The sequence below is a fragment of the Medicago sativa genome, chromosome 1, assembly GCF_051527215.1.
Source record: "Medicago sativa cultivar Bolivia chromosome 1, Bolivia_mono, whole genome shotgun sequence".
Lineage (NCBI taxonomy): Eukaryota > Viridiplantae > Streptophyta > Magnoliopsida > Fabales > Fabaceae > Medicago > Medicago sativa.
In genome coordinates, this window is record NC_140749.1 from 86,992,325 (window position 1) to 87,019,124 (window position 26,800).

The following is a 26,800-nucleotide window of genomic DNA, read 5'->3' on the forward strand; positions in this document are numbered from 1 at the left end:
TCCCATGTTTTTCACCATCATTTTAGCACATAACTTAGTGGTAAAAGGCACACGTTGAGAAGGTTTCTTGTTGTGACATTTAGGTAGTCCTCTTGCATTTCAAGCAAGTATATGCCTCCTTTTTTTTAGGGTCTCTCACAAGGCTTTGTGTCATATAAGTCCACCTGTTTGGTAATAGGGTGCCTTGTAAGAGTGAATTTTTTTTGGATTATCTTGCTGACTCAGATTTGGCATGTCCGTCCCATTAACCACTTTTTTTTTTAGGAAAGTCACATTAACTACTTAACTTTGGCTTTTCAAAAAGAGGCATGCTATACATCGCGATGGAATTTCACGCGAAATTTTCCCGAATGTTGTTTTGTATATATTTCTTTCTTCTACATGATAACTTTTTTGATCAATTTTTCTTTATATAGCTACTAAGTAAAAAACAACACGTGCACAGGTGAAATATGTATCTCTATGCCTTACGTGGCTTCAAAAGCTTTGAAATATTATGTATTCTTTGTAAGTGATGACACATAGAGAATTTAGATTAACAAAATGGAAGTTAGTGCTTCAACATATAAGTTTACAAGGCACATCCTCTAAAAAAAAGTTTACAGCTCTATTAGCAAGCAAAATTAAAAGTTTACAATGTTCCGGAAATATTCGTGATGGATTTTGTCGCAATAGAAATTACTTGACTGAGTTTGTTGAATACTTGTGTTACTTCTTCATATATGTTTAATTAAGAAAAGAGTTGTTATTTTCATACTCCAATAAATTAGATGATTAAGATAATTTAAATATATGGTTAATTATATTTAGTAAAAGGTGAATAAAAGTAGCAATAATTTACCATACACGGAACATGATTTACCATAATTTTGAACTTTTTTTTTTGGTCTTATAATTTTGAACTTATTATTAACCATAATTCTCTCACAAGGTTTTATTTCATATAAGTCCACCTGTTTGGAATAGGGTGCCTTATAAGAGTGAAATTTTGAGATTGTCTTGCTGACTCAGATTTGACACGCCACTAACATTAATTACTTGACTAAGGCTTATAAAAACATATTACTTAACTGAGTAAAATAGAATAAAAAAATAAAATTAGGGCAAGAGAAAATTATTCTTAGCTAAAGTGATACTAGTTATTATTTTATGAGAAAATTCGAGCTCTATTCATTTAGATTATGAAGTCAAACTTTTATCATTAAATTTATTGGCGGTTTCGTCCGGCGACCCTGGGCACGCGTCCGGGTTCTGGCCCAAATTTTTTGTAATTTCTCATGTAAATTTCTCTGATTTTCTTATATAAACCTCTATAAATTGTTCAATTTCTTTAGATTTTTTGATTATTTGCTTGCAATTTCTTATGTAAACCCTTATAAATGTGTTGCAAATTCTTTTGCCTAAACTTTATAATAATTCTGGCTCCGCCACTGATTAATATGACATTCTATAGAGAAAATTAACCAAATTTGTTGAAAACTTGTATTACTTCTTTATGTACATAACTAAGAAAACTATAAAATCCCGTCAAAGAAAAAGAAAATAAACTATTAAATACGAGTAAATAGGCAATTACCCCTCTGAAATTGTAAGTTTCGTCAGTTACTCCCCTGAAATTAACAAAACGTCAATTACCCCCTGAAATTGCACAATGTTAATCAATTTACCACCTCCGTCAAATTTTTCTGTCAGTCAACATGAAATTTTGCAAATACCCCCCTGAAGTTTTGCACTTATGTGCAAAATGCCCCCCAACTTAAAAATTTATATGTTTTTTTTTCTTATCTTGACTCAAAAGATATTAAAAACAAACAATTAACGGTTAACTTTAATATTTAAGCTTACAATAATAATATATCCTCTAAAAATAATGCAGAATTAATAACTTCATATTACTTTAGCAAAATGCATGTTTAGTTCAATTTTTAAGATAGAATAATTTTATTCAAACTTATCTTAAGAAACTGCTAGAATTAATTATTCATGAGGAATGAGTGTCTCTAGCTTACTTTGTTGTGAATTGGCGTATCTCTATCTAAATAAGTCATAAGTTATGGAGAATTGAACAACCAAATGGCATAACAGAAACAAAATAAAATATCAGACCCCTTTAAGAATGAAAGAGCCATGTAAAGTATTAAAATTAAATGTTAATTGTTTGTCTTTAATATCTTTTGAGTTAAAGATAAGAAAAAAATATAAATTTTCAAGTTCGGGGGGCATTTTGCACATAAGTGCAAAACTTCAGGGGAGTATTTGCAAAACGTCATGTTTACTAACAGAAAAATTTGACGGAGGGGGTAAATTGATTAACGTTATGCAATTTCAGGGGGGTAATTGACGTTTTGTTAATTTCATGGGGGTAATTGACGAAACTTACAGTTTCAAGGGGATAATTGCTTATTTACTCTATTAAATACTTTAACATCAGAATGATGCCAGTGGCGATAACATTGTGCTCTTTATCTTTAGCAGAGTCCTCCTTTTAATAGTATATATGGAAACTAGAAATTAGTATATGAACAATGGAAAGTCTAGAGAGAAGAACGGTTGTTGTTCCCATTCCAAATTAAACTAAAACATGGTCCAAGCATCAATAGTTTCCATATGTACCAAGAAATGTCTATTAATAGGTTTTGGTTAGACCAATTCATTTACCAAATATTACTATGAAAATCGAAATTTATATCGATCCTTTACCTATTCAACACAAATCTCACCTAACACTATTTGTTACACAAATATTAAAAAATTCACTATAGAAAGCACTCTTCCTAAAATTGAAATACTATTTATTTATACTATTTTTTATGATAAAAAGTTTAGAAGTTGGGTTTAGAGGAGTCACAACAGACATTAAGATGCAATAAATGCTAATAATGTATCTCACGTTGGTAGTCAATATTGGGTAAAGATCCTCTACATTTATAAAAATAAATTGAATATGCAATTTGGAAATTGATAGACTCAAAAAATAGGTGATGGATCCTACCACTAAATGGATCCTACCATTATTAATTATTTTTTATTTTTTGTGTGTCTTTATCATTTTAAATAGGTGATGGGTCCTCGTGAGCAAATCTCAGTTCGTAAGGACAATGCATAAAATATGCAAGGTCCGGGGTTCAAACCTCGGCCATCACAAAAAAAAAAATGGAGTAAATGAAAAAAGTTATAAATGGAGAGGATCCTAAGGCATCAATATTACACTTACATTCTTTCAGGATATAAGTCAACTTCTTATCAAGTGAATTAACCTTTGCTGAAAAATAAAAATCACATTTCTTCAACTTTAACACACTTTCAAATAAAAATCACATTTCTTCAACTTTAACACACTTTCATATGATGCATTGTTTATTGTATTCACACGGGTCGCGTAACCAGGGTCGTATTTGAGGCAGGGCGAAGAGAGCGGCCGTCCTAGGCCCCAAAAAATAAGTAAGAAATTTGGGCCTCGATTTTTTTTAGGGGTCTATTAGGCCCTAAAAAATTTGCTTAGTTTCCATTTATTGTTTTGTATGAGCATTTGAATATTAAATAAAAAGTTCAAAGTTTTTTTTTATCAAGTTTGATGTATATATATATGGCCATGCGCGTAACATTTTGGTAATTATATAAAAAATAATTACATTAATAAGATTGTGAAATCTTTAAAGATATTAAATAAAAATTAAGGTTAAATAAGTAAATGGTCCCCCTAAATATACCAAAATTTGATTTTAGTCCCTCTAAAATATTTCTTAGGCTTTTGGTCTTTAAAAAAATTTCATCCATGAAACTAGTCCCTATTTTTTGGTCAACTCATGTCTAACCTTCACATTTTTTAATGAAATTTTCCAAAAAATGGATAGAAAATTGTGACAATCTCTAAAAAAAAATAGAATTTTTGAACAAAATATGAATTAAATATAAATTTTTATGTTTTTGATATTATAAAATTCATATTAAATTCATGTTTTGTTAAAAAACTCTGATTTTTTTTTTTGAAAAAATCTATTTTTTTTTGTGTGGAAAATACTCCTAAAATTTGGTTGAAGTAAGGAAATAAATTTGCAAGTCCAGTGGTGGAAATCACATAGTAGCTTGTGAAACATAATTTGAAAAAACGTCAAATAAAAAAAAAAAAAGAAACATAATTTGAAAGGATTTATCTTAAAAATTGATTTTTCTACATTACCTAATTTCCTAGAATTTTAACTACAATAAACATCAAATCGGAACAAATTTAGCTTTCACCCAGATTTTGAAAAAAGAATCTGTACTACAATATTGCAATATTGCTAATTGCTATAATGCTTCCATAGAATGGGATTAACTACATTGAAACCATACAATATATAGTGGAAAATGAATTGTGTTTCCCACTTAATGAAAACCACCTTAAAAACTACAGGGAAGATTCTGCACATCAATCTTGGCCTAAGAATTATGGTCAAATAATTCTCCACATTATTGCTGTAACTAAAAAGGAAAGAAATACCATCAAAGAAACACCATCAATCATAATTTTACTATTATCCAGAATTTTAACTACAACAAACATCAAAGTGGAACAAATTTTGGTTTTTAACCCATACTATGAAAAACCAAACAGCTATCTGGAACAAAATTCGATTTTTGTCACTATTAATCATGTAAGAAAAACCAACTAACAGTGAAAAAACAACTTGAATAGGATATGCGGAACTGGAATTGAGGTGATCTGACTGAGTAACTGTGAGAAAGGCATTAAGTTTGCGGTACAATTTCGAATCTTTACAAAAAGAATTTTCCACTAATGGTGATTTTAAGTTTGAGGTACACTATTCAATATGTGACCTTTGGTTGAAAAGGTTTAATGAGAAAAGGAACAAATTACCTCTAATCTATTTTTTTGTATCAGGGTTTAAGTCATTTGCAGATATTATTATTTAAAATTACCTCGTAGGTCTATGAATGTTGTGTGTACGATGATTGATTTTGTCATCCAAAAAGGTTTGACGACGTAGCTTGTTGCTCGCTTGCCTTCTATTTAAGTGTAAATATGGTTTATATATAATAAAAAAGGAATTGCAGGAACACAATTAAAAAAAAAATATTCAAGTTCTTTCAGGGAAATAAATACTCAAGTTGATAATTGAAATTGTAGGGGTTGTATTTTCTTTTTAAACAGTCAATATTAGTAAGTTAATTGTTAGTATTTGTTGGAGGTGGAAATCAAATCCAAAATCACCTTATCACTTTATTCTTCAACTTTGTCAACTCGGTCGCCAAATCAACCATATAACTCATGAAACTGTAGAGTTGCATTTGAGTGTATAACCAACTATATTAACAAAACAAAAACAAAAAAAAAATGTTATTGATAGCACGGTTTTCCCTTAAAAAAAAACATTGATAGCACGGTCTACTATGTTAGAAGTTATTTGATGTTAACATTGATAGCAATCTTCTAGCTTACACAATTAACAAAAAAAATTGAGACCCCCTAATTTTGAGGTCATGTGTTAAGGGTCTTTTTGTATTTGCAAAGAGTCGACCCTGCCAAACAATATTGTCAAAAGAGGAGTGCTATTTGAACAACCAATTTGGTGACAACTTATTTGACAACCTTATTTTACAAAGAAAAAAGTGGTATTGGCACGGAAATTATAGCAACAGAGAGATAAAGTAAAAAGTAATGTGAGTATGTGCAAAAATTATCACTAAATGAATGTTCAAATATCATTTCTCTTGTCAAAACTACAAGCAAATGCCAAAGGCGATGTCTTTTAATTAGAGTATGAGGTGTGTTTAATTACCTAAATTGGTTAAAATAAGGAGCTTTAATATTTTAATGATATTTTCGTGTTTTGCGATTTCAGATGGTTGCACCACTTGTTTGAAATTGACACTTGTGTAAGCGTTTGATTATTATTGAGATGAAATTGAAATGAACTTAGACACCATATCTTAGTCCAATTGGAGCTTATTAAGTATGTGTGTCTTCTAAGTCATATGCAGTTCAACATTTATTTTTTTATTAAATTTGAAACTTCTAATTCACAGTCAAATACATCAGTAGGCAGCAGTCCTTTTACAAAAACTAAATAGTAATACTCAGAAAGGAGAAAAAAAACTAATTTTCGAATATATTGTATATTTGTGTGTGGGTCATCAATTTTGGGTCATCAATCTCAAGTGTGTTGAATGTTGATTAAAAAAAACACAATATATTCAACCTAAAACAATGGGGTTTCAAGGTGGGTCAAAGTTTCTGGTGCAGTAGAAATGGCATGGAATGGGACCGGATTGGATATAAAATCCAGTCTACACTTGCTGTTTTGCTGCATCAAAGTGTCTCAGAATCATTCACTGGGTCATCAATTGAGCTCTGTGGACAAAATAATGGCCTGCTCCAAATGCATTACCACTAGTACTAAATTAAAATGCAATAATTAAAGTTGTTTTCAACCAGCATATGATAATGGTGGGTTCTCAATACTAATTACCTTACCTCTTTTGCTTTTACAACGGTTGGTTATCAAGTTTTTCTTATCATGCCTAATGAGAAAATGTTCATAAACTAAGAACCCTACTTAGAAAGTACTACCTTCATTCACAAATAATTGTTGTCCTACATTTTTTTTCCCAGTCAGATTTGAAAAATATAACTAAATCAAAGAATGTTGTGATTTTACAAAATTATTAACTAGAATAAACCATCAATTTAATCTTTAAACTATCAACTTAAATTTAATCTCTAAACTATGTAAATATAATTTGTCTTTAAAGTATATAAATTCGTCAATTTAGTCCATATTATTAAGATGTCTCAGAATAAGTTGACAAATTTTTATATACTTTTCAGGAACTAAATTGACGAATTTAAAAGTTTAAAGACTACTTGATGTATTTATATAATTTAAGAACTATATTAGAGAGAGACGGGTAGTTTATAGACTACATCGATAATTTATTTTACTAAATATTTGATTGGCAGTGATGGTCACAAATATATAAGGAAAAGCTAACAAAAATGAATTTATTGGTAATAAGTTGATTCATAACCTGCAAGGTTGTCGTGTGAATTTAACTTTAGATAACGTTAAAATTTTATTGATAGATAATTTGTAAGTATTTTTTTTTTAAGTGTGTTATGTTCTTTGAGACCTGCCATAAACATAACAAACTCATGTGACCCATCTCATCTACACTTTAATTTATAAAAATAAGTGTGTGTGTCTATATATATATATATATATATATATATATATATATATATATATATATATATATATATATATATATATGTGTGTGTGTGTGTGTGATATAATGCAATATAATAATTTAAAATAGTGCCTGCATTATTAATTTAAGGATGGACTGTTAAAAAAAAAATTAAGGATAGACTTGAAAAATAAGTAATGTCACTTTTTTTTTGTCAGATATAATTAATGTCACATTAGAAAGGTAAAATAGCTTTTGAAAACCAGTTATTGACCGTATAGTGGACCGCCTGTCGTCGTGGAAGAATAAGTTTCTCTCATTTGGTGGTCGATTGGTTCTTCTGAAGTCTGTCCCGTCCTCTCTTCTGGTTTACTTTCTTTCCTTTTTCAAAGCCCCTACAGGTATAATTTCTTCTATCGAATCTATTTATAAAAGATTTTTTTGGGGGTGGTGAGGATAATAGGAAAATTGTCTGGATTAAATGGGATTTGATTTGTTCTCCTAAGGATGAAGAGGGGTTGGGGTGTTTAGGAGGGTGGGAGCTTTTAATTTATTATTGCTAGGAAAGTGGTGTTGGCGTATGTTGGTGGATAAAGAGGGGTTGTGGTGTCGTGTGTTAAAGGCTCGATACATGGAGGTGGGGTGGGGGGGGGGGGGGGGGGGGGGGGGGGGTGTGTGAGGGTGGTAGACATTCTTCAGCGTGGTGGAACACAATTTGTAAGGTTCGTGAAGGTGTCAGTGAGGGGGTGGGGAATTGGTTTGACGAAAACATCCGTAGGGTAGTAGGAGATGGGTGAAATACCTTTTTTTGGTATTATACTTGGATAGGAGACGTTCCTTTGTGGTTAAAATTTCCTTGCTTGTTTGATTTGGCGATGGATAAGGAGTGTAAGGTGGCGGATATGGGGAGGTTGGGGTGGGCGGTTGATGGTAGAGCGTGGGAGTGGAGACACCGTCTGTTTGCGTGGGAGAAGTAGTGCGTGAGGGAGTGTTCTGTTCTTGTACATAACATTGTTTTGCAGGATACCATTACTGACTATTGGAGATGGCTATTAGACCCTGTTAATGGTTATTCGGTGAAAGTCTTTTATCGTTATATTACTACCACATGTCATATTTCAAACAGAGGGTGTTCTTCTTTCAACAGATGTGGCGTGTGTAGGCGAGTGTGATCACATCGAATCTGCTACACACCTCTTTTACATTGCAACATATTTGGTTTACTTTGGTCTCATGTGTGGAATTGGCTTGGCATTTCATCAGTGCCTTCTGGTGAGTTTCGACAACATTTTCTTCAGTTTACCACTGACGGGTATGCCAAAAGCTTCTCATTTATACTTCAGGATAATTTGGTTTGTAACTATTTGGGTGATTTGGAAAGAAAGGAACAACAGTCTATTTCAACGTACGGTGTCCACTCCTTTTATTCTCATTGATAAAATTAAGCTTCATTCATTCTTATGATTGAAATCTAAACAGGTGAATTTTGTCTATAGTTACATAGATTGGTGGAGACATCTGTTACATTGTATGAGTGTTCTTATTTAACTATTTTATTCCTTGGATGGTGCACTTTATGTCACATGTTTTTGTAATTTTGTAAATATTTGTGGTGTTTCTTTCTTTTGCGCGCTTTGCGCGAGTGGAAACACATCTTGGTAATATATCTTATTTTGATTTCTTAAAAAAAAACTTTTATTTCGAAATTCCTTCAAAAAAAACTTTTATTTTGAAATATTTTTTATAACCTTTATTGTGTACTGATTTGTTTTATTACAATTTTATAAAACGATAGTTTTTTGAGAATGGAGTAAATTTGATGATGATGATGTCAAGTTCTCAGTTTTCCCATTAGACATGCCACAAAAGTATAATATCCACGTCAGATTCACTGTTTCGCTTTATACAACGATATCACTTATCAGCATATATTTAGCTCACACCATATCCTACTTTAATCAAATGTGTTTCCTTTATTAGTAGTAGTATTAAACTAGTTGTATAAAGGTTGACAAATCAATTTAGTTAAACTTAAGTTAGTCAAAGTGCTTTTCATTTTGGAAAAATAAAATGTACGAAGGGATATGGTGTGGTTTATGTTCAAAACGGAAACAAATAATTGGTCGAAGAAGTCTTTAAGATCACAAAAGTTTAACTAGACATACTTTTTTTTGGTTACCAACTAGACATATACTTGGGCATGGACAACCTTTTTAAGTTCTAATAATAGTGTAGTTACCGTTGATTAATTATTCCGTGCCTTTGCGGTCGTCGCTTTTAGATTAGATTTAAACTTTCAAGTTTTAAACTTCCCTTTTTGAGCTTACAACTAGTTCATATATTTTCCTTCAAAAAAAGAAAAAAAACTAGTTCATATATTTGCTTAAAAGAAAACTAGCTCATAGATTTGCTGATACAGATGGTCACAATATTTAATGAGAGAGAAATGTGTTTATATTTTAGGGTGTTTGTTAGGAAACATACATAAGTAATTAAGTTTTGAATTTCTCAAATTACACCCGTAAAATATCCGTTTACAATCTCTAATTATACCCGTGAAATATATGTTTACAATTTTATTAATATTTTATCATTAAACTGAAATAATCATTCGTTCCATATTAACTCTACAAATCCTACTTGTTCAAAAAAACTCTACAAATCCTATATTTTCTACAAATCCTATATTTGCTACATTTTTTTTTGGGAGGGTTTTGGTACAGGCTTTATCACGGTTGTTTATATGAAATATATATAACTTATGAATCTGAAGAAAAAAAATATATAACTTATAAAATGACACATTTCAATGGATAAATACTAGATAAGACCGTAGAGTTTGTTTTTCCGAAAAAGAAAAATTGTATGATTTGATTGAACGTTTATTTAAAATGAGTGTACAAAGACGGGACTGGATCCTCTCCAGTGACGGAGAGGTCCAGTGAGATCTTGGTCATTTAAAATAAAAGGTTTATTGATAAACATATAAGAGAGAAAACATTAAAAGGTGTAGATTTTTACATGAGAAAACTGCAGAGAAATTTACTGGAGGGAATCCGTTCCCTACAAAGACAATATATTATCATGTCATGAAAACCAATGAAATTCCGTCAATTACTTGTTCATATTAGGTAGCGAGCTTGTTAGTATTATCATAGCTGCTTTGACCTATTTCCATGTGATTTGTAGTTCGAAAGATAAAGGAACGCATGAATGATTAAAGAACAAAAAATTTAAGGATTGAGTTATTCACTAAGTGAGCCTATCAATGGCTTAGAGAAGCAATCAGAGAAGTTGGAAGGAAAACATGTCGAAATGCATCGCAAAGCGGACCATTGAATCAATTAGCAAATCTAGTTAAACATTGAAGTTGATTTGGAAAAGAAAATTCGCTAAGCGAGCAACCACTTCGCTTAGCCAATTAAGGCGGTTTTAGTGATCTCAGGGATAAGTTGAAACTTACTTCACTTAAGAAAGGTCAATTCTCTTAGCGAGTCTTCACTTTCTTGTAAAATATAAAAGGCAAATAAGAAATCAATTGGAGCGTTCATACACTTTTTAGAAGAGAGAAACTCAGAATAGATATTGGAGCATGGAGATAACAAGGTGGAGGACCATTCTCATTTAGATCATCAAGATTGGATGTAATTTTATCTCATAATCATATTTTTGCAAAGCTTCTACGTAAACGTGTGCATTCAATGCATCGGAAATTAAAACATTAAACTTTTTCAATGAATAGTTTCTTAATTTAGAATCCTTAAAGGGTAAGGACACTCGTTAGCAAGACCCTTCAAATTTTTGTTTAGATTCTAAATAGTTATAATTAAAGGTAAATATGAATTACAATAATATATCACAATAATTTATTAAAGAATTTATCTAAAATATCACCACTTTGAGAATAGAAAATGAAAATGAAAAGATGAAACAAATATATTTCCAAAATTTGAAATTTTGAAAATGAAAAATAGTTTTGAGAAAATAAAAATAGGAAATGGAAACAAAAAATGTTTACGCAAACCAAACGGCCTCTAATTTATTTTTTGTTACAATCATGGGCAGCTAATTATGTTAATCTACCACCATAGTTTATTCACTATCTATTTTCGTAAGAAAGAGCATCCCTTTTCTTTAAAATCTTTATAATCGTGCTATTGTTTCGTGTCTATTCTTGACACTTTTTGCTATAGAATAGTGTTTTTGATCTATTTGACGTTTTTTCTAAAAAAATAAATAAAGTAATTCGATGATCATGCTAAATTTAGGTGTATAAAATTGACGAAAGGAGAAAATACAGACCAACTTTTAATTAAAACCATATAAGCAAATTATATAATTCATTCTCCACAATTTTATTTGAATTACTTTGCTCATTTTTCCTTCAATTATTATTGTTGGACTATAAATGATAAATACATTTTGTGGTTCCACCATAATTCAGATTCTTCTCTTTATGATGAATACTTTTTTCTAAGAGGCTATGATGATATATACTTATAAGTAACATACGTTCTTTTAATGAAAAACAACTGTTTTTTTTTTAGGGATAAAAAAAAACGACTGTTGTTCCTTTCAAATAATCAAAGTATATATAATTTCACGGATTTTATTAGTTCGAATAAACATTTTAATTTGCAAGTTTAATCCATGTCAACCCACATGATTTGAGTATTTTTAAACATTGTAATTTATAAGTTCAACACATGCCAGCCCGATTTGAGTATTTGCTTATTTGGGTCAATTTTGAATCAAATTGACATGATGATATAAATCAACATGATTTGGGTGATGAGTTTTAGATTTCTTATCCATGAACTCATTACTCAACATGTTGATGTATATATATTTAAAAAATTCTACGACTTTACACTAATAAGATCAAGTTTGAAAATTAGAGTGTTTGACATATGAAAATGAATTACACTAGGTTCCTTGCTAGAAATTTCAAGGCTTTAGACAAGTTAAATGCAATGAATATCGTTCATCAAACTTAATTATTTCCACTAGATGACATATGTTGGGCCTATATCGATTAAATGATTTTGTTTTATCAAGTAAGTGGACCTATATTATTATAATACAAAAAAATACTAATAGTCAGTGGCGAAAATTGTGTGACCTAACGGTCATAAAGTTACTTTAGTTGCCTACTCACTTTCATAATCACACACAACTCAAATTCAAATTAATTTCTAGGGTTCCACCGCCGCTCCCCCAATCACATCCAAAAACCTTTCATCATGCTGGAATTGGTCATCTCCCACATCACCCTCTCTTAGACATCCATCTCGTCGCAAGTCATATAGTTACTTTAGTTGCCTACTCACTTCAATAATCACACATAACTCAAATTCAAATTACTTCCTAGGGTTCTACCGCCGCTCCCCCAATCACATCCAAAAACCTTTCATCGTATTGGAATCGGTCAACTCCCACATCACCCTCTGTTAGGCATCCATCTCGACAATCTCTTCTATTGTCCAATTTTCGACTCTCCTTTTTGTCATCAAAGGTAACATTGTAACATTTTTTCCTAATGGAGTTCTTTTCCTTTAAGCTTCATTATACCTTCAATCGTTTGCGTTTATAGGATTTATTTTCACTCTTTTTCTTACCTTAACGATTTTTATATTATTGTTTTCTACATGTTGTTCTTTATGCGATGATCTTCTATGTCTACTTCTTTGCTCACTTTTCCATCTTAATGGACATCAACCTGATGAAACATAACTAATACTAAAGCTAAGATTCTTATCTGGAATCCTAACTCACCTTATCAACGTTTCACAAGTTTGCATATTTGTGTGATATACAAAATTACTTTTGATAAACCTTACGATTAAGAAAGAAAAAATTCAAAATTAAGAAATAATCAATATCATTAAGGGTCAAATCCTCAACGGAAAAAAAAACTATAAAACAATTAAACAATAAGTAATATCTTCCAACGTATTAGAAATAAACAACTAATCTAACTGAACATGAGGAGACTCTGAAATCACTAAAAGAGTTTCTAATTTACCCCTAAAAGTAATTAGCCAAATTGTCGTACATTTTCACCTCCGAACCATAACAAATAATTTTAAGGAAAACGTTAACAAAGTATTCTAGCTCAACCTTTCAAAAATTGCTTATAAACTCATGTTACAGCTCCACACTCAAGACTAGACATTTAGAGCGTGACTCAAATGACCTAATAGCAGTGAATTACATAAACAATACTTTGAGCATCCGTTAGCATGTACCATCCTTTTGATTCACCCTTGCATTAGCTGTTTTCACAGTCCTCCACTCTTCCATCTTAACAACGGACTGAAACACGTCCACACTATTCTAGTAATTGCACACTTCTATAGAAGCAACAATCCAAAGTTTATATAAGCAACTTTCATCAACTTTGATCATCCACCAAATCACAAATTTTAGTTTGGCTAACTTCTTGAAGTAGCTAACATCCGAAAGTTTAGTCTGGTACTGTTGTATTTTTTAAATAACAATTAATTAATTTTTTTTTTATTATAAAACACAAATGATTACCCCGATAATAATTATATAAAAAGCAAATCTCTTAAATTTATAACTAAATGGTCTGTCGCTGGGGCACTCTTTAAGTATTCAAAATTAGAAAACTATTATTTAAAAAAGTCAAATACTTCAATTTCCGATGCATTGAATATACATGTTTTTATAAAAAAAAATTACCATCCAAAACCCTTAAATAGTGCCCAAGAGATACTACTAGTTAACAATTCTCATAATTAAAATGTAAATTTCAAAATTTCCTGTTTAAAATATACAGAACCTATTGACCAAATATATACACACACACAAAATGCACATCTCTTAACTTTTCACTAGTTTTACAAGATGTGGGGACTGGGGAGCACATCATTTATGAGCCTTGTAGTATCCTTGTGTCGCAGAATGAATCCTTTCATACTTTCCTTATTTATTCCATTATAATTCTCTCAAGATAGTAATGGGAAACCTCATAATCTCTGTCTCACTTCATAAAAGTAGACATCTTGGCCCTACCATCTTATTTTGGTCAAAATTACACGGTCACTTCTATTATTTTAGCAAAATCACTGTTACCAAAATCTTCAACACAAGGGATCAAAAACTACTGTACATCCTCCGGTCACTATTATAAGCAAAAATCCATTTTCTAGGTTCATTCATTAAATGTTGTATGTGGTCTATATTTAGGTTACATACAACATTTAATGAATGAACCTAAAAAATAGATTTTTGCTTATAATAGTGACCGGAGGGTGTACTATAGAGGAGAGAAATAATAGAAATGTGCACTTTGAATTTTAAGGATGTAATGATTCAATCATTATGTGGTTTCTAGTTAAAAAAAGTAGTGTGTGCGCTGTGAAATATGCATCGGTCATTATGTTCACAAGGGCTACAGAGAGGGAGAAAAGTAGTGATTCAAATTTTGAAATAAGAGAAAGTGATCAAAAGATTTTCTTGCTACATTGGTTATGGGTAGGTGTGGATGAGAACAAGAGAACCCACTTTAGTAAAATTTGGTCACGTGGATGGGAGATATTTCAACCAAGTAGAATCATATATGAATATAGCAAATAAATATATAAATTCTTCTCCAAGAGTCTTACTAGTTAGCTCAACTAATTAGCTAACTTAAGTCCACATGCATATAATATTATATCAAAAATTATACTTGGCCAAAACTTTAATTATTAAAAAATTTAGTACAATATAATTCAAATACTATTAGTTTTTTACTTCTAGAATCCAAGTGTCAATTTTTGTTAAAATAACAAATGTTTATAAAAGAAAGAGAGGGAACAGAATCTATGGGATATTTGAATGAGGACAAATGAAACAAATGTCACACTAAATTCCACCTTTACTAGTATTAATATAAGTAGAAAGGGAAGCCAAACTTACAACTTTATCTTTGGAAAACCCAACTTAGCAGCCTAAATGACGCTTTAGCTTGGTTAATTGCTTTCCATCATCCCCACAAAATGCACTGTATTCTTTCAGTAAGCAGACGAGTATATGCTTTTAATTCTTTGTTTTATTTTATCCCTCTTTGATTCTGCAATCTTATTTCAATATATATTGACTTTGGCTTTCGAAATTGGGCTACATACTCCTAGACACCCAATTAATTAAACAATACTATAAGGGTTGATAGCTACCTAAAAAAATAGAAATAAAAAAATTGGTAATGGTAAATGTAATAATGTATGTATGCATTTTAAAAATTTGACATGTAGAGAATGTCTTGGGCATCAATTTCTCTCTCATTATTTTCTTTGAATTAACTTGTTGGTGGGTCACCGCCGTAAGGACAACGGAGGTTGAACTTCTATGAACATGGGATTTTTTTTAGTGTTTCACTTATTATGTGCAATTGTGTTTTTCAAATACTCATGTTTGGACAAGTATCAAGGTTTTGACTTATGGAACTAAGTTAATTTTGTGTGTTTTGAACTATGTTATCCGTGTGTGTCTGCCAACACTGTTTTCACTAGCATTAATTTGTCGTCCAAACCCCTGAGTTTGCAGTAGATCCAGTGAATTATTATCATGCTTATTTGTTTCATGCATTTTGTATGCATATATGTACAGGAATTCTCTTACTACGTGGTTTAATTTATTAGTAATTTATTGGTTATTTGTATTGATTTATTTGAGTTATTTACTAACATAAGAGTTTATGAAAATTGGAAACAAGTTATGAAATGTCTAAATTTGTTTTCAGCTTATTTTCATAATCTCTCTTGGATAACTTATGAAAACAACTTATATTTTATATGAAAATAATTTGACTTTATTTTAAGTAGAATTATGTTTAAATTAGTTAACATCTTGTTGTTTCTAATTTGTTAAAAAAAATTATGTTTAAATTAAAATCACCTTTAAAGCAAAAAAATATGCATGCAAGACAGATTAAGTTATGTATCATGAAGATTGAAGACATGGTATTTTAAGTAAAATAGGAAAAATCTAGATTTGGTATCCACACCCACAGTGCATTGCTGATGCATGCATGATGCATCAATCATAACGAATTGAATGAAAGAAACTAAAAGATTCTTATTCATTCAACAAAAATGAATAAACAAACATATATATACACATAATATAGCATTCAAATGATTTCATACAACTATACACAGAGGAAAAAAGGGGATATGGGAAAAGAAAAGAATTTACCAACATAGTACGAACGTAGATGTTAAAAAGAAGAGAAGAAGAATCTCCCATCAAATCTAAAACAGCAAACGGTGATGGCAAATGAATATTCCATATAACCCTCATTGCAATAACAACAATGTCACACTAGAAAAGGCGTATTCACCATTTTCTACTTTCTAAGGGAACAACAAGCTAAGTTACAGAAACACTACACACACACGCAAAGTGTAATGTAATCACTACTACAAATTTGGGAAAATATAGCGCCTCGCAAATAGCGCTTTTAACACTAAAGCGCTATAAATTAAAACACGGAGGTCTTAGCTAGCGCTTTTTCGAAAAAGCGCTATCTATTCTTTTAAGTCTATATAGCGCTTTGTATTGAAAGCGTCAGTATAGGTTAAATAAAAATAATAAATATTTAAAAAAAAACAGGATTAATTGTATATGGCGCTTTTGATGGAAAGCGCTATAAATAAAGCAACCTTAAATAGCGCTTAATAAGCGCTACTGTATGCTTGAGAATGATAGCGCTTATAGTGTAAAAAAAGCACTATTTATGCGAACATAAGCATTAACACTACAACCTTCAAATCCCTTGTTTGATTCCCTGTGCTGATATTTTGTTGTTTTTTCTTTTTAATAAAAAACGCTTTGAGCTAATGGTCCCTTGTTCGATCCCTGCATAACACATATTTCAGATTTTTTTTTTCAACTTTTATGAAAAATCAATTGCTGTATCAAAACACACATTTTTTTAATATTTTCTTTCATATATATCAATTAAAATATTATTTTCTCCAAACTTTTCTAAAAAAGATATCTCTCCCTCCAAAAATTTGGTTTCCTTCTCTCTAAATCCCTAAATCCATTATACCCTAAAAAATTAGTTTTCCAAATCAATTGACTCTATCCCCATCACTCTCTCTGCGATTCACAAATCCAACAGCTCCACCGACCCAGACTCTATCCCCAAATCTCACTCTCTCTGCGATTCACAAATCCAACATCGAAGACTCCGCCAAAGGCAATCGCTGAATTCGCTACTTCCTCTAGCTTCCAACCACACACAAAAACCTCCTCGTCGGAAGCTCTTGACAGAATCGAAGAATTCGCTACTTCCTCTAGCTTCCAATCGCTGAATTCAAGACTCCGACAGAATCGACATCATCTTCGACATCGTGAGCTCTTGACCACTAGGTTATTCGTCGTCCGCCGGAAACCGTAACTTCCGTCCAGGTATCCTCTCTCTCTCTCTCTCTAGATTTTCCTTCCCTTCTTCTTTCTCGTGAGATGATTCCAGCTTGATTTGTGTTATTGTAGTGAATTCTCGTCGTAATATTTTTCTTTATACCAATTTAATTTGACTGTTGCTGTTGAGCACAAGGTGTTTGATAAATGTTCTGACCCAGAGAACCATAATAAGATGACACAATAATTAACAACCCTTGTATGTGAAAAAGTTTTCTGCTAGGTTTGAAACAAAATCATGAGACATTGTAGAATATCAATTTGAGGTTTGATTAGGATTACATGATCATCATTGATGCACCAAAGTATTCATGCTTGGAAAAATGACACGGCCCAAAAACCAGATTACTAAGCTGACTATAAATAAGAGAAAACTCTAAGAAGGATAAACTAAACAAGTACTTGGATTTAATGACTATTCATAAATTAGAGAATCACATGATATTCTATCTCAAAGGTTTCGTACATTAAACTTCTATTCAATATATGGATTGAAGTATGAAATCATTGCTTAAAAGTTAATCTTTGAATAAATCATCTGTACAAGTTTATTTTTGAGTGTATAAATTCTTAATAATTCTTCTTTATGTCTTTTTAGTTCTTGTGAAGTATTAATTTGATCTAAGCTTTGAAAGTAAAAAATAATTCATGCACATACTGAAATTTAAGACGAAACTAAAATTAGTAGAAGTAGAAACCAAAGTTTGCCTAATATTTCTCCACGAAATAGCTCCATCAGCCATCATAAGAATGATGTTGATCTGGGAGAATCAACACAGCCAGCAAAGTCAGAATCTGAGTAGCAAATTACATCCAAATTGTCCTTGCGAAAACACTGTGTGTGTTACATCAACACTTTCTTTGTAGCATTCCAATTGCCAATACCTTGATTAATATATCTGCCAAATATTTCATCAGCAAATGAAATCGAAGCCGAGTTAAAAGTTATAACTTTAGCAGAGCTAGATGCAACAATTCGAGTTAACTGAAAATAATTATTCAAAACTCAGTGATGCCAAAAGCAGGAAATAAATAGTACAAAAAGAATCGTTAAAGCTGTTTCAGGGCAACTATTTCTTGTTACATTTTGAAATACAATAAGGCATTAGTCACAAGTCACAACCGCTATCAAGTAGTAACTTGGTCAATATCTCCAAAATAATCATTTCACTTAATCCCTATTAAAAATACTGAATAGCTTGGTTTATGTAAACTAATATTTGATAACTTGTTCATAATACTACTGTATATATTAGAATTCATTAAAATTACAAATTGAACAGAAAATAGATCATGTTGAATATACATATACACCTCCAAGTAGTCACTATTCCCATGGTTGGTCTTTGAACTAACAAAAATGAGAATAAAATGAGGAACGTGCTATTTTGAGTCAAAAGGAAACATAGAGATAAGAGAATATAAATATGACCATATAAATAGTAATATAATATAGTCAAACTTGAAAGTTGAATACATTTTTTATCCCATTATTTTTATTAATTCAAGATTTGAGTTGTTATATTTTGAAATTATAAAAGTATCTAGTTGAAATTGTTGGCATTAAAACTTTGAAAAAGTAAAAGAGAGAGGTTGATCATCCTTACTTGTTGCCTAACATGTAGTGAAGGGTCATGACTTTTTCTTCCTCATGTTTGCTGAGCATACCTCTCTTTAATCCTTGGGTAAGGTAGTCCACCTTAATCAGCAACTCTTTCCATTCCTTTGCAGAACTGGATAATCAGTTTGCATAGTATATAATTAGCACCTCAGCATATGTTAAGTCTTAAATTGAATGAAATATGATCTGAATGAAGAAAGGATTCTAGGAGAATTTATAGGAGAAATAATGCATTATGAAGTGTCACTTAGTATAGTTTTATGAGAGAGAAAACTTCTCTACTCCTATTAAAAGCCTTATACGATATTAGAAAGAACAAGAAACATATGATTTCTCAAAGTTACATTATAGTCCGACGAAGTTTTTGCATATTATCATCAATTGTGTATTTCTTTATTTGGATCTATAGCTATGTGTATGTATTCTGTTCTATTTTCAGAATGATTAAAAACTAAAATTAACAAGTTTGAATTGTATATGGTTTTAGTGTTGTGCTTTGATTATTTTAGTTAATTAATTACATGAACTGTGACAACAAGTAGAATATATTCATGTGCTGTTATATATGGCAGAAGATGTTAATATTGTAAGCGTAATAGTTTTGTAACCCATTTGTAGATAGAAAAATCAATTGTTTCTTATATTAACTTTAAGAAACAATGGATAAAAAATGGATGTTTGCCGACCGATTTTCAAAGGAATATGAAAATGGAGTAGAAGAGTTTGTTAAGTTTGCTGTGAAGGTGGGTTTCATGTTTCTAAATATATTTGCTAGATGTGGTAGTTGTTTTAATTTATAATCTTGCTTTAATTTGTACTCATGATCAGTAGTACTTTGAATTTATCTTTAATATAATATAGTGTTATTGCTTAATGGTGTTTTCTGGTATATATTCAGGTGGAGGAGAGTGAACGAAATTTGGTAATGAATGATGATTTTCCTACTTGTATTGGATAAAAATGTTGAGAAGACCAACAAGATAGATGAAGACTGCATGATACCATAGAAGATTTTGATCTTTTTATATGTTAACTAATTAGTTGTAACTCCTAGAAATATCAATGTTACCGTATTAGTTAGAGGCTATACATTCCTGACTTTTATGCTATATATACATACATTTTTTATGATATGGTAATTAAGTTTTATTTGATAAATAATAGTCCCAATTATAATCTGCCAAAATTATATATATTTCCCTTTAAATTTTTGACTTTATACATATTTTACTTTAAATTAATAAAAACTGCTATCTGCAAAGGAAATTTTTTTTTTTGACAAAATAAAAATAAAAATAAATGCTTCTCCTAGCGCTTTTTTTCCTTTATAAAGTGTTATCAAAACATATTGTTACATAGCGCTTTTAAAACCAAAACGCTGTCTTTAAACCTGTCTTAGATGACGTTTTTTTTTTAAAAAGCGCTATCTAAGGAGAACCTTTGCTAGCGCTTTTTGACATAAAGCGCTATATAAACCATGCTTTAGCTAGCGCTTTATACTGGAAAAAAAGCGCTATATTACTTTTACCAGCGCCATTTACAGTAGCGCTTCAAAAGCGCTATCTAAAGCAAAAAAAAAGCGCTATATAAGCCCAATTTTGTAGTAGTGAATGTAACCACAGTTCACAAAATTACAAGTGGTGAATAATATAGGTAAATTGGAAAAATATGTGACTAGCTTGGTCTATTATTTTTCCAATTGAGTAACAAATTTACTACAAGCAAAATCCTTCACTATTTTTTTCTGTAAGACATAGACATTAATCATAGGCTTATCCCGCAATATCCGTTCACGTGGCTGAGTATTGTTTGGACTCTTACTAAGTTACATACACTTAAATTCTTATGATCGCATTTTCCAAAAAATGTGATAATAATGTACTTGTTGATGTAATACTCTCCTCTACAGTCCTTCTCCTATTCAGCTTAATATATCCTTCACTGCAGCCTTTACATTTCTCTTCCCCTATCTGAGCTGCTGCTGCTGCTGCACACAGCACTCTCAAAGTCTTCCACATCATTATTGAACTGTCGCTATGAAAATTCAATGCCCAATACTGCTCCAGGAGAGAAATATATTTGAGCCCTTTGTGATAATGATTTCCTCAACCCTGTTCAAACAAAAGGATTAAAACTGAGGGGTAAAATGGGTAGCAAAATTATATTAATAGTTCTGTTTTTGGATTAAGGGTTAAGACTGGCTGTGCATTTCTAAGTGTTTATTTAGTATTTACCACTAATGTGGGGTTATATGTGAGCTTTACCTTATATTAACCCTCCCCTCCGGTTCCTAGAGCTTACCTTATACTAATGTGAGCCCTTTTTATGTTCTAAACGTAGCTGATCGTACACGTCTAGATTACTAAAATAGATTATGAGGGATATGAGATGGAAATGGTGTTTAGAGTAGTTAATTATGATAAGAAAAACTCTGAATTACCGTACGACCGAACTCTAGATTACTGGGTACTATTTTTTCTGAAAACTGGAGGGTTAACAGAAAAAACTCCAAAAATAAACCAAATTTTGGGAATGAAAAGATAGATTTATGAATTTAGAGAATTCATTTCCTTAGAGTCAAATCTATAGATAATTTTAAGAGTTTGGAATAACTTCAAAAAAAAACAAGTCATGAATATGGAGGTTTAGTGTTGGAGCCCAACATTTTGATAGTGTTCAATGACGTTGTTTGTCTTATGATATTTGAATAAATACCTAACTTTAAGACTATTATTACTAGTACTTGTTTATATGGATGGAGGTAGTAAAGGGAAAATAGGTGCAACATCTAGCCCATATCCCTTTCAAATATAAATCCTAAGACAGGTAATTATATACGAGTACTTAGCTATAGTTAACTTAAATTAAATAGCAGAATGAGAATAATAATATAGCAGAAAGTCGGCGTTTTCCGTTACGTGGGGACCACCCATTTTAAGACATTGACCTAAAGTAAGAGCACTGTTAAGTAAAGTCTCTCAACTCACTCAAATGGTAACAAAACAAGTGTTGACGTTTTCAAATAAACACTTTATATGTAACGGCGTTATAATCCGTCGTTTCACTATAAATAAAGTCTCCACAACTTCTTCCTTCATCACATTACATTACATACAGTACACATTATTCATTGCAATCAACGTTCTCTCTCTCTCTCTCTCTCTCTCTCTCTCTCTCTCTCTCTCTCTGCTGAGTTATTGGCAGAAAAACCTTATTCATTCATATGATATTTAAGGTTGCGTGAAACAGAAGCTTGGAATAATAGTTCTCTTGTTGGTAACTACTAATTATTACAAACTCATCAGCATTTTTTCTCGAAATGGGGAAGAAACTTGAACTCCTCAAAGACAAGGAAACTGCTAAGGTTGAAGCTGTTCTTGAACTCATCAGAAAACAAACACCTCTCACTGTCAAACAGGTACACATATTTCTTTATCACTCTTAAGTGCTTAAACCACTTCTTCAACTCAAACTTCATTCTTGTTTTTTTGTGTGTATAGGAAAAGTTTTGTAACTATGCTTGTGTGAAACGGTTTCTGAAAGTGAAAGGAGATAATGTGAAAAAAACTGCTAAACAACTAAGAGCTTGTCTTTCATGGAGAGAAAGCATTGTTACTGGTATATTATCATAAATTCTTCTTCATCTTCTTCTTCTTCTTCTGCAAGTTGTTCTTTGTTGTTCCTTTAACTAGAAAAGTTTTTTACCCGTTGTGAAAACCACGCCGACTTCTCTTTTTGTGTTTTCTCTCTCTCACTCACCAAAGAATCTTGCTTTTTCTTCTTCCTTTGAATTAAGCTTTAAAAGTAACAATATACACCCCACTCCCTATACTATAGCAGTAGTTGTAATCATTATTCCACTCTCTTCAATGTCTTCATACCTCTGAAACCCCACAAAGAATAATATCTTTTCTTTTTCTTTTTTTATTGAAATAATGTTAGTATGTTACTATGTAGTAATGAAAATAATCATTTTTAATGATGGGTTTTTTGTTTTTTGAAAAATAAACAGATCAATTGATAGCAGATGATTTCTCAGCTGAATTATCTGAAGGGTTGGCTTATGTGGCTGGTCATGATGATGAATCCAGACCTGTTTTGGTAAGTTTTATTATCCTTTATTTTGAAAATTTATGTTTGTTTGATTTGAAGGTTTTGTTTTTTTGTGTTTAAAAGTGTGTGATTTGAATGTTTTGTATTTTTCTGAGTTCAAAGTGTGTGATTTGAATTTGGTTAATTGGTTTTGTTAACAGATTTTCCGCATGAAACAAGACTATCAGAAGTTGCATTCTCAGAAACTGTAAGTCACTAAGCACAAAGACAAGAATGTTTTCATTATTTTCTGTTACTATCATTATCATATCCATGAAACTAAACCATGTTTTTTGTTTTTTTCCTTTTGTAATATTAAAGGTTCTTCACTCGTTTATTGGCTTTCACAATGGAAGTGGCCATTTCAAGCATGCCAAAAAATGTTGAACAATTTGTCATGCTTTTCGATGCAAGTAAGTCCACTCCACTCCACACCTATTCATTACCAAATTTTCCATAATGCCATTTGAAACAAGAGAGTTAGGAAAATGACAAATAAGTTAAAATGAGGAAGTGAATTGAATTACTAGTAAAATTTGAAAGAAACAGAAAAGATTGAGGGATCAGAAACAATAAATGAGAGAGTGGAGCAGGCATTTGGAAAACTCTGTTTGTTAGGATTCACCGGCAGGACCTGAGGGAGCACACAGAATGTGTCCGGAGTGCCCCTGTAGTGTCACAAACTCAACCTTCAATTAATGTATACTTACAGTACATGTTAGAAAGGGTATTATTGGGAATTGTACTCATTATTGATACATTCCCTATCACAATTGGTCTATTTCAATCTTTAATGCTTCCTTAAATTATGCTATTGTAGCTGTAGCTTCAGAACAACAAACAACCCATGATTCTAACTTTTTTTACCTTTTTCCCACTACTCTTTATTTACCTCTTTTGTAAATTAGTAGTACCATCACCCTTTATTAATTACTACATTTAACTAACCATGTTTAATTCAACTGATTACATTACAGGCTTTTACAGATCAGCATCTGGATTTATGAACTTGTTGTTGGGAGCATTGAAAATTGTGGGTGAGTACTATCCAGGACGGTTAAGCAAAGCATTTGTGATAGACCCTCCATCACTTTTTGCATACTTGTGGAAGGTAAATAAACACAATTCAAAACCTATATCTAGTACTGTTTAGCCACTGCCAGTTAAACTCCAATAACAACACTATTTGCTGTCTTGTTTGTAGTTGTGTTGGGTGTGCACTATCACTATACAATGTTGCATTCTTTCTAGTATTGTCAATTTATCATGTGCATGTTTTACTTTTGTTTGACTATGAACAACAACTACGCATGTAAGTATGTAACTGGACCACTCTCGATCTCTGTTTTTTTTAAGGTGGTCCAATCCAATCCATCCAAGGATATACTACTTGCTCTTGTTACATTACATCCATACATTACTAGGTCCTTGTGATTCTAATTAAATATGTATGTATGTACTCATGCAACAAAAGCACCAATTCTTAACAATTTTCTTTCGGATTTTTGTTTAATTAAATTATTGACTTGTTGTGTAAGATTAGGTAGAACTAGTTCGGTAGATTATCTTAAGTTCAAACTCAACCAACCATATAATTACCTAGCTATGTGACTCACGTGCTTGTGTATGTATTGTATATTGAAATTGAAAACCTATTTCAGAGTTACATTTATAGGGTATGGGAGTACACTATTGTTTTGCCTTCGCAACATTTTAATCTCAAGAAAGGGAATTGAAAAAGACCTATATCTATCAATTCAATTATTGTTTGCTAATAAATTCAACACATGTACAATGAATGAGTGCTTATGTATAAACAATTTTTACAATAAAAGATAAAATAATTTAACTTGTTTTCATATAAATTACATGCTACTTCATAAATTATAGACCTTGTAGATTTTGATCCACCTAATGTACTAAACTACTACTAATTGTATGTTCATTATTATTTGTAGTTTATGACTGATGGTGATAGTTATTAAATATATTTATGAAAGAAAGGAAATAATAATAGTGTGTTGTCATGTGCAGGGTGTTCGTCCATTCGTTGAGCTATCAACATGTACAACAATAGTATCATCCCTAGATTTCGAACCATCAATGGACTACAACGACTTCTCAACCTACCCAAGAGCCTCATCCCTCAGATTCGACCCATCAACCCTAAAATCAACGGCCAAGATTGGTTCATGCTCATCCTCACGCTTCTCCTTCACAGTCTCACACCAACTCGACTCACTCAAACCATGGTACCTAAGCCTAGGAGGAGACAACACGTCATCCTCCAAAGTAGGACCCACTAGCCCCTCCCCAGCAGCAGCATCCCTTACACCACTCAACGCTCGCTCACTCTCCTTCGCTTCACCAATAGCACGTAACCCACTGGGCCCACCAGCCAGCAGGAAGGGGTTGTTCCCTTCAACACCACTGCCGCAGAGAGTGACAGCTCCTCACCGGAGTACAACGGCGTCGTTTCTTCAATCTCCGGCGACGTTTTTCCGGCGGGATAGGGATAATGTGAAGGTGGAAAGAGGTAGAGAATCATTTTTGGCGTATGTGAAATTCTATAGAAGGGCGTATGATGAAATGGTTTATAGGTCAAAGATGAGGCCCCCACTTGGTGGATTAGTCTCTATTGTTTCACCTCATATTAGACGCCGTCACACTCACCTTTCCGTTTCTCAGCGTTTCTAATCAAAATAATAACTCAAATACACCACACCACACCGCAATCAACTCAACTTCATCAAACATTATTAATATTTTTTGTTTTTCTCTTATATTTCCCAGTACATATATTATTATTATTATTATTGTTATAATATAATTGAATGTACTAGATATCATATCATATCATGAATTGGTTAAATTGTTTAGTCATTCTCAAATATTCCAATTTTCAAGTACACTCGTGTGTGTATGCTTGGTAATTTGGTTGAATTAAATTCAATGTCAACACTCGATCTTAGAGTTTAGAGAATTTAGACTTTATATATATATGGAGTGTGTGTATTAATAAAATGACGACGTGCGAGAAGGGGTGTGAAAGAATGTGCCTTGTGTAGTTTATTTTTGGCAATGGTATTGAAAGAAGGTAGCGTGGTCGAAACGGTGGTGATTGAAAATTACTATTGCACATTGGAAATAATTACTGTGTTTGTGTAATGGAGAATAGTAGTACTGTACTGGATTATTTATTAGAATCATTTAAAAGCGTTGAAAATGAAAATAATCAAACGACAGCGTTGATCTCTGTAACTTTGTTGTTTATTTTATTTACCTTGTGTTTATTGTTTTAAGGACGAAAGGAATCTTTTTGTACAAACTTATATTACACTTGTTTATATGATAGTAGTACTAATAAGGAAATTAAAACAAGGAACGAATTTGAATTGGAAATTTGGATACCCTTGAGATTAAAATAAGGAAATTAATAATACTAGTTTATGTTTGAAT

The 26,800-nt window shown here is 31.6% G+C and overlaps 1 protein-coding gene across 1 annotated transcript; it reads left to right on the top strand.

Annotated features, from left to right (window-relative positions):
• The first annotated feature begins 22,345 nt into the window (after window positions 1-22,345).
• Window positions 22,346-26,324, top strand: LOC146958650 (Sec14p-like phosphatidylinositol transfer family protein). The gene is made up of 7 exons (XM_085740187.1): window positions 22,346-22,667; window positions 22,750-22,867; window positions 23,262-23,350; window positions 23,503-23,549; window positions 23,663-23,754; window positions 24,319-24,452; window positions 25,376-26,324. The coding sequence occupies exons 1-7, from the start codon at window positions 22,569-22,571 to the stop codon at window positions 26,036-26,038; spliced, it is 1,242 nt and encodes a 413-aa protein (XP_085596313.1). The 5' UTR covers window positions 22,346-22,568; the 3' UTR covers window positions 26,039-26,324.
• Window positions 26,325-26,800: the final 476 nt, after the last annotated feature.

What these genes read in the sequence shown, in the direction of transcription:
- LOC146958650 (XM_085740187.1), top strand. Translation starts at nt 22,569, where the DNA reads ATGGGGAAGAAACTTGAACTCCTCAAAGACAAGGAAACTGCTAAGGTT. An exon ending in GAGAGAAAGCATTGTTACTG is followed by an intron (nt 22,868 to 23,261) that starts GTATATTATCAT and finishes AAAAATAAACAG; the next exon opens with ATCAATTGATAGCAGATGAT. An exon ending in TTTTTGCATACTTGTGGAAG is followed by an intron (nt 24,453 to 25,375) that starts GTAAATAAACAC and finishes TGTCATGTGCAG; the next exon opens with GGTGTTCGTCCATTCGTTGA.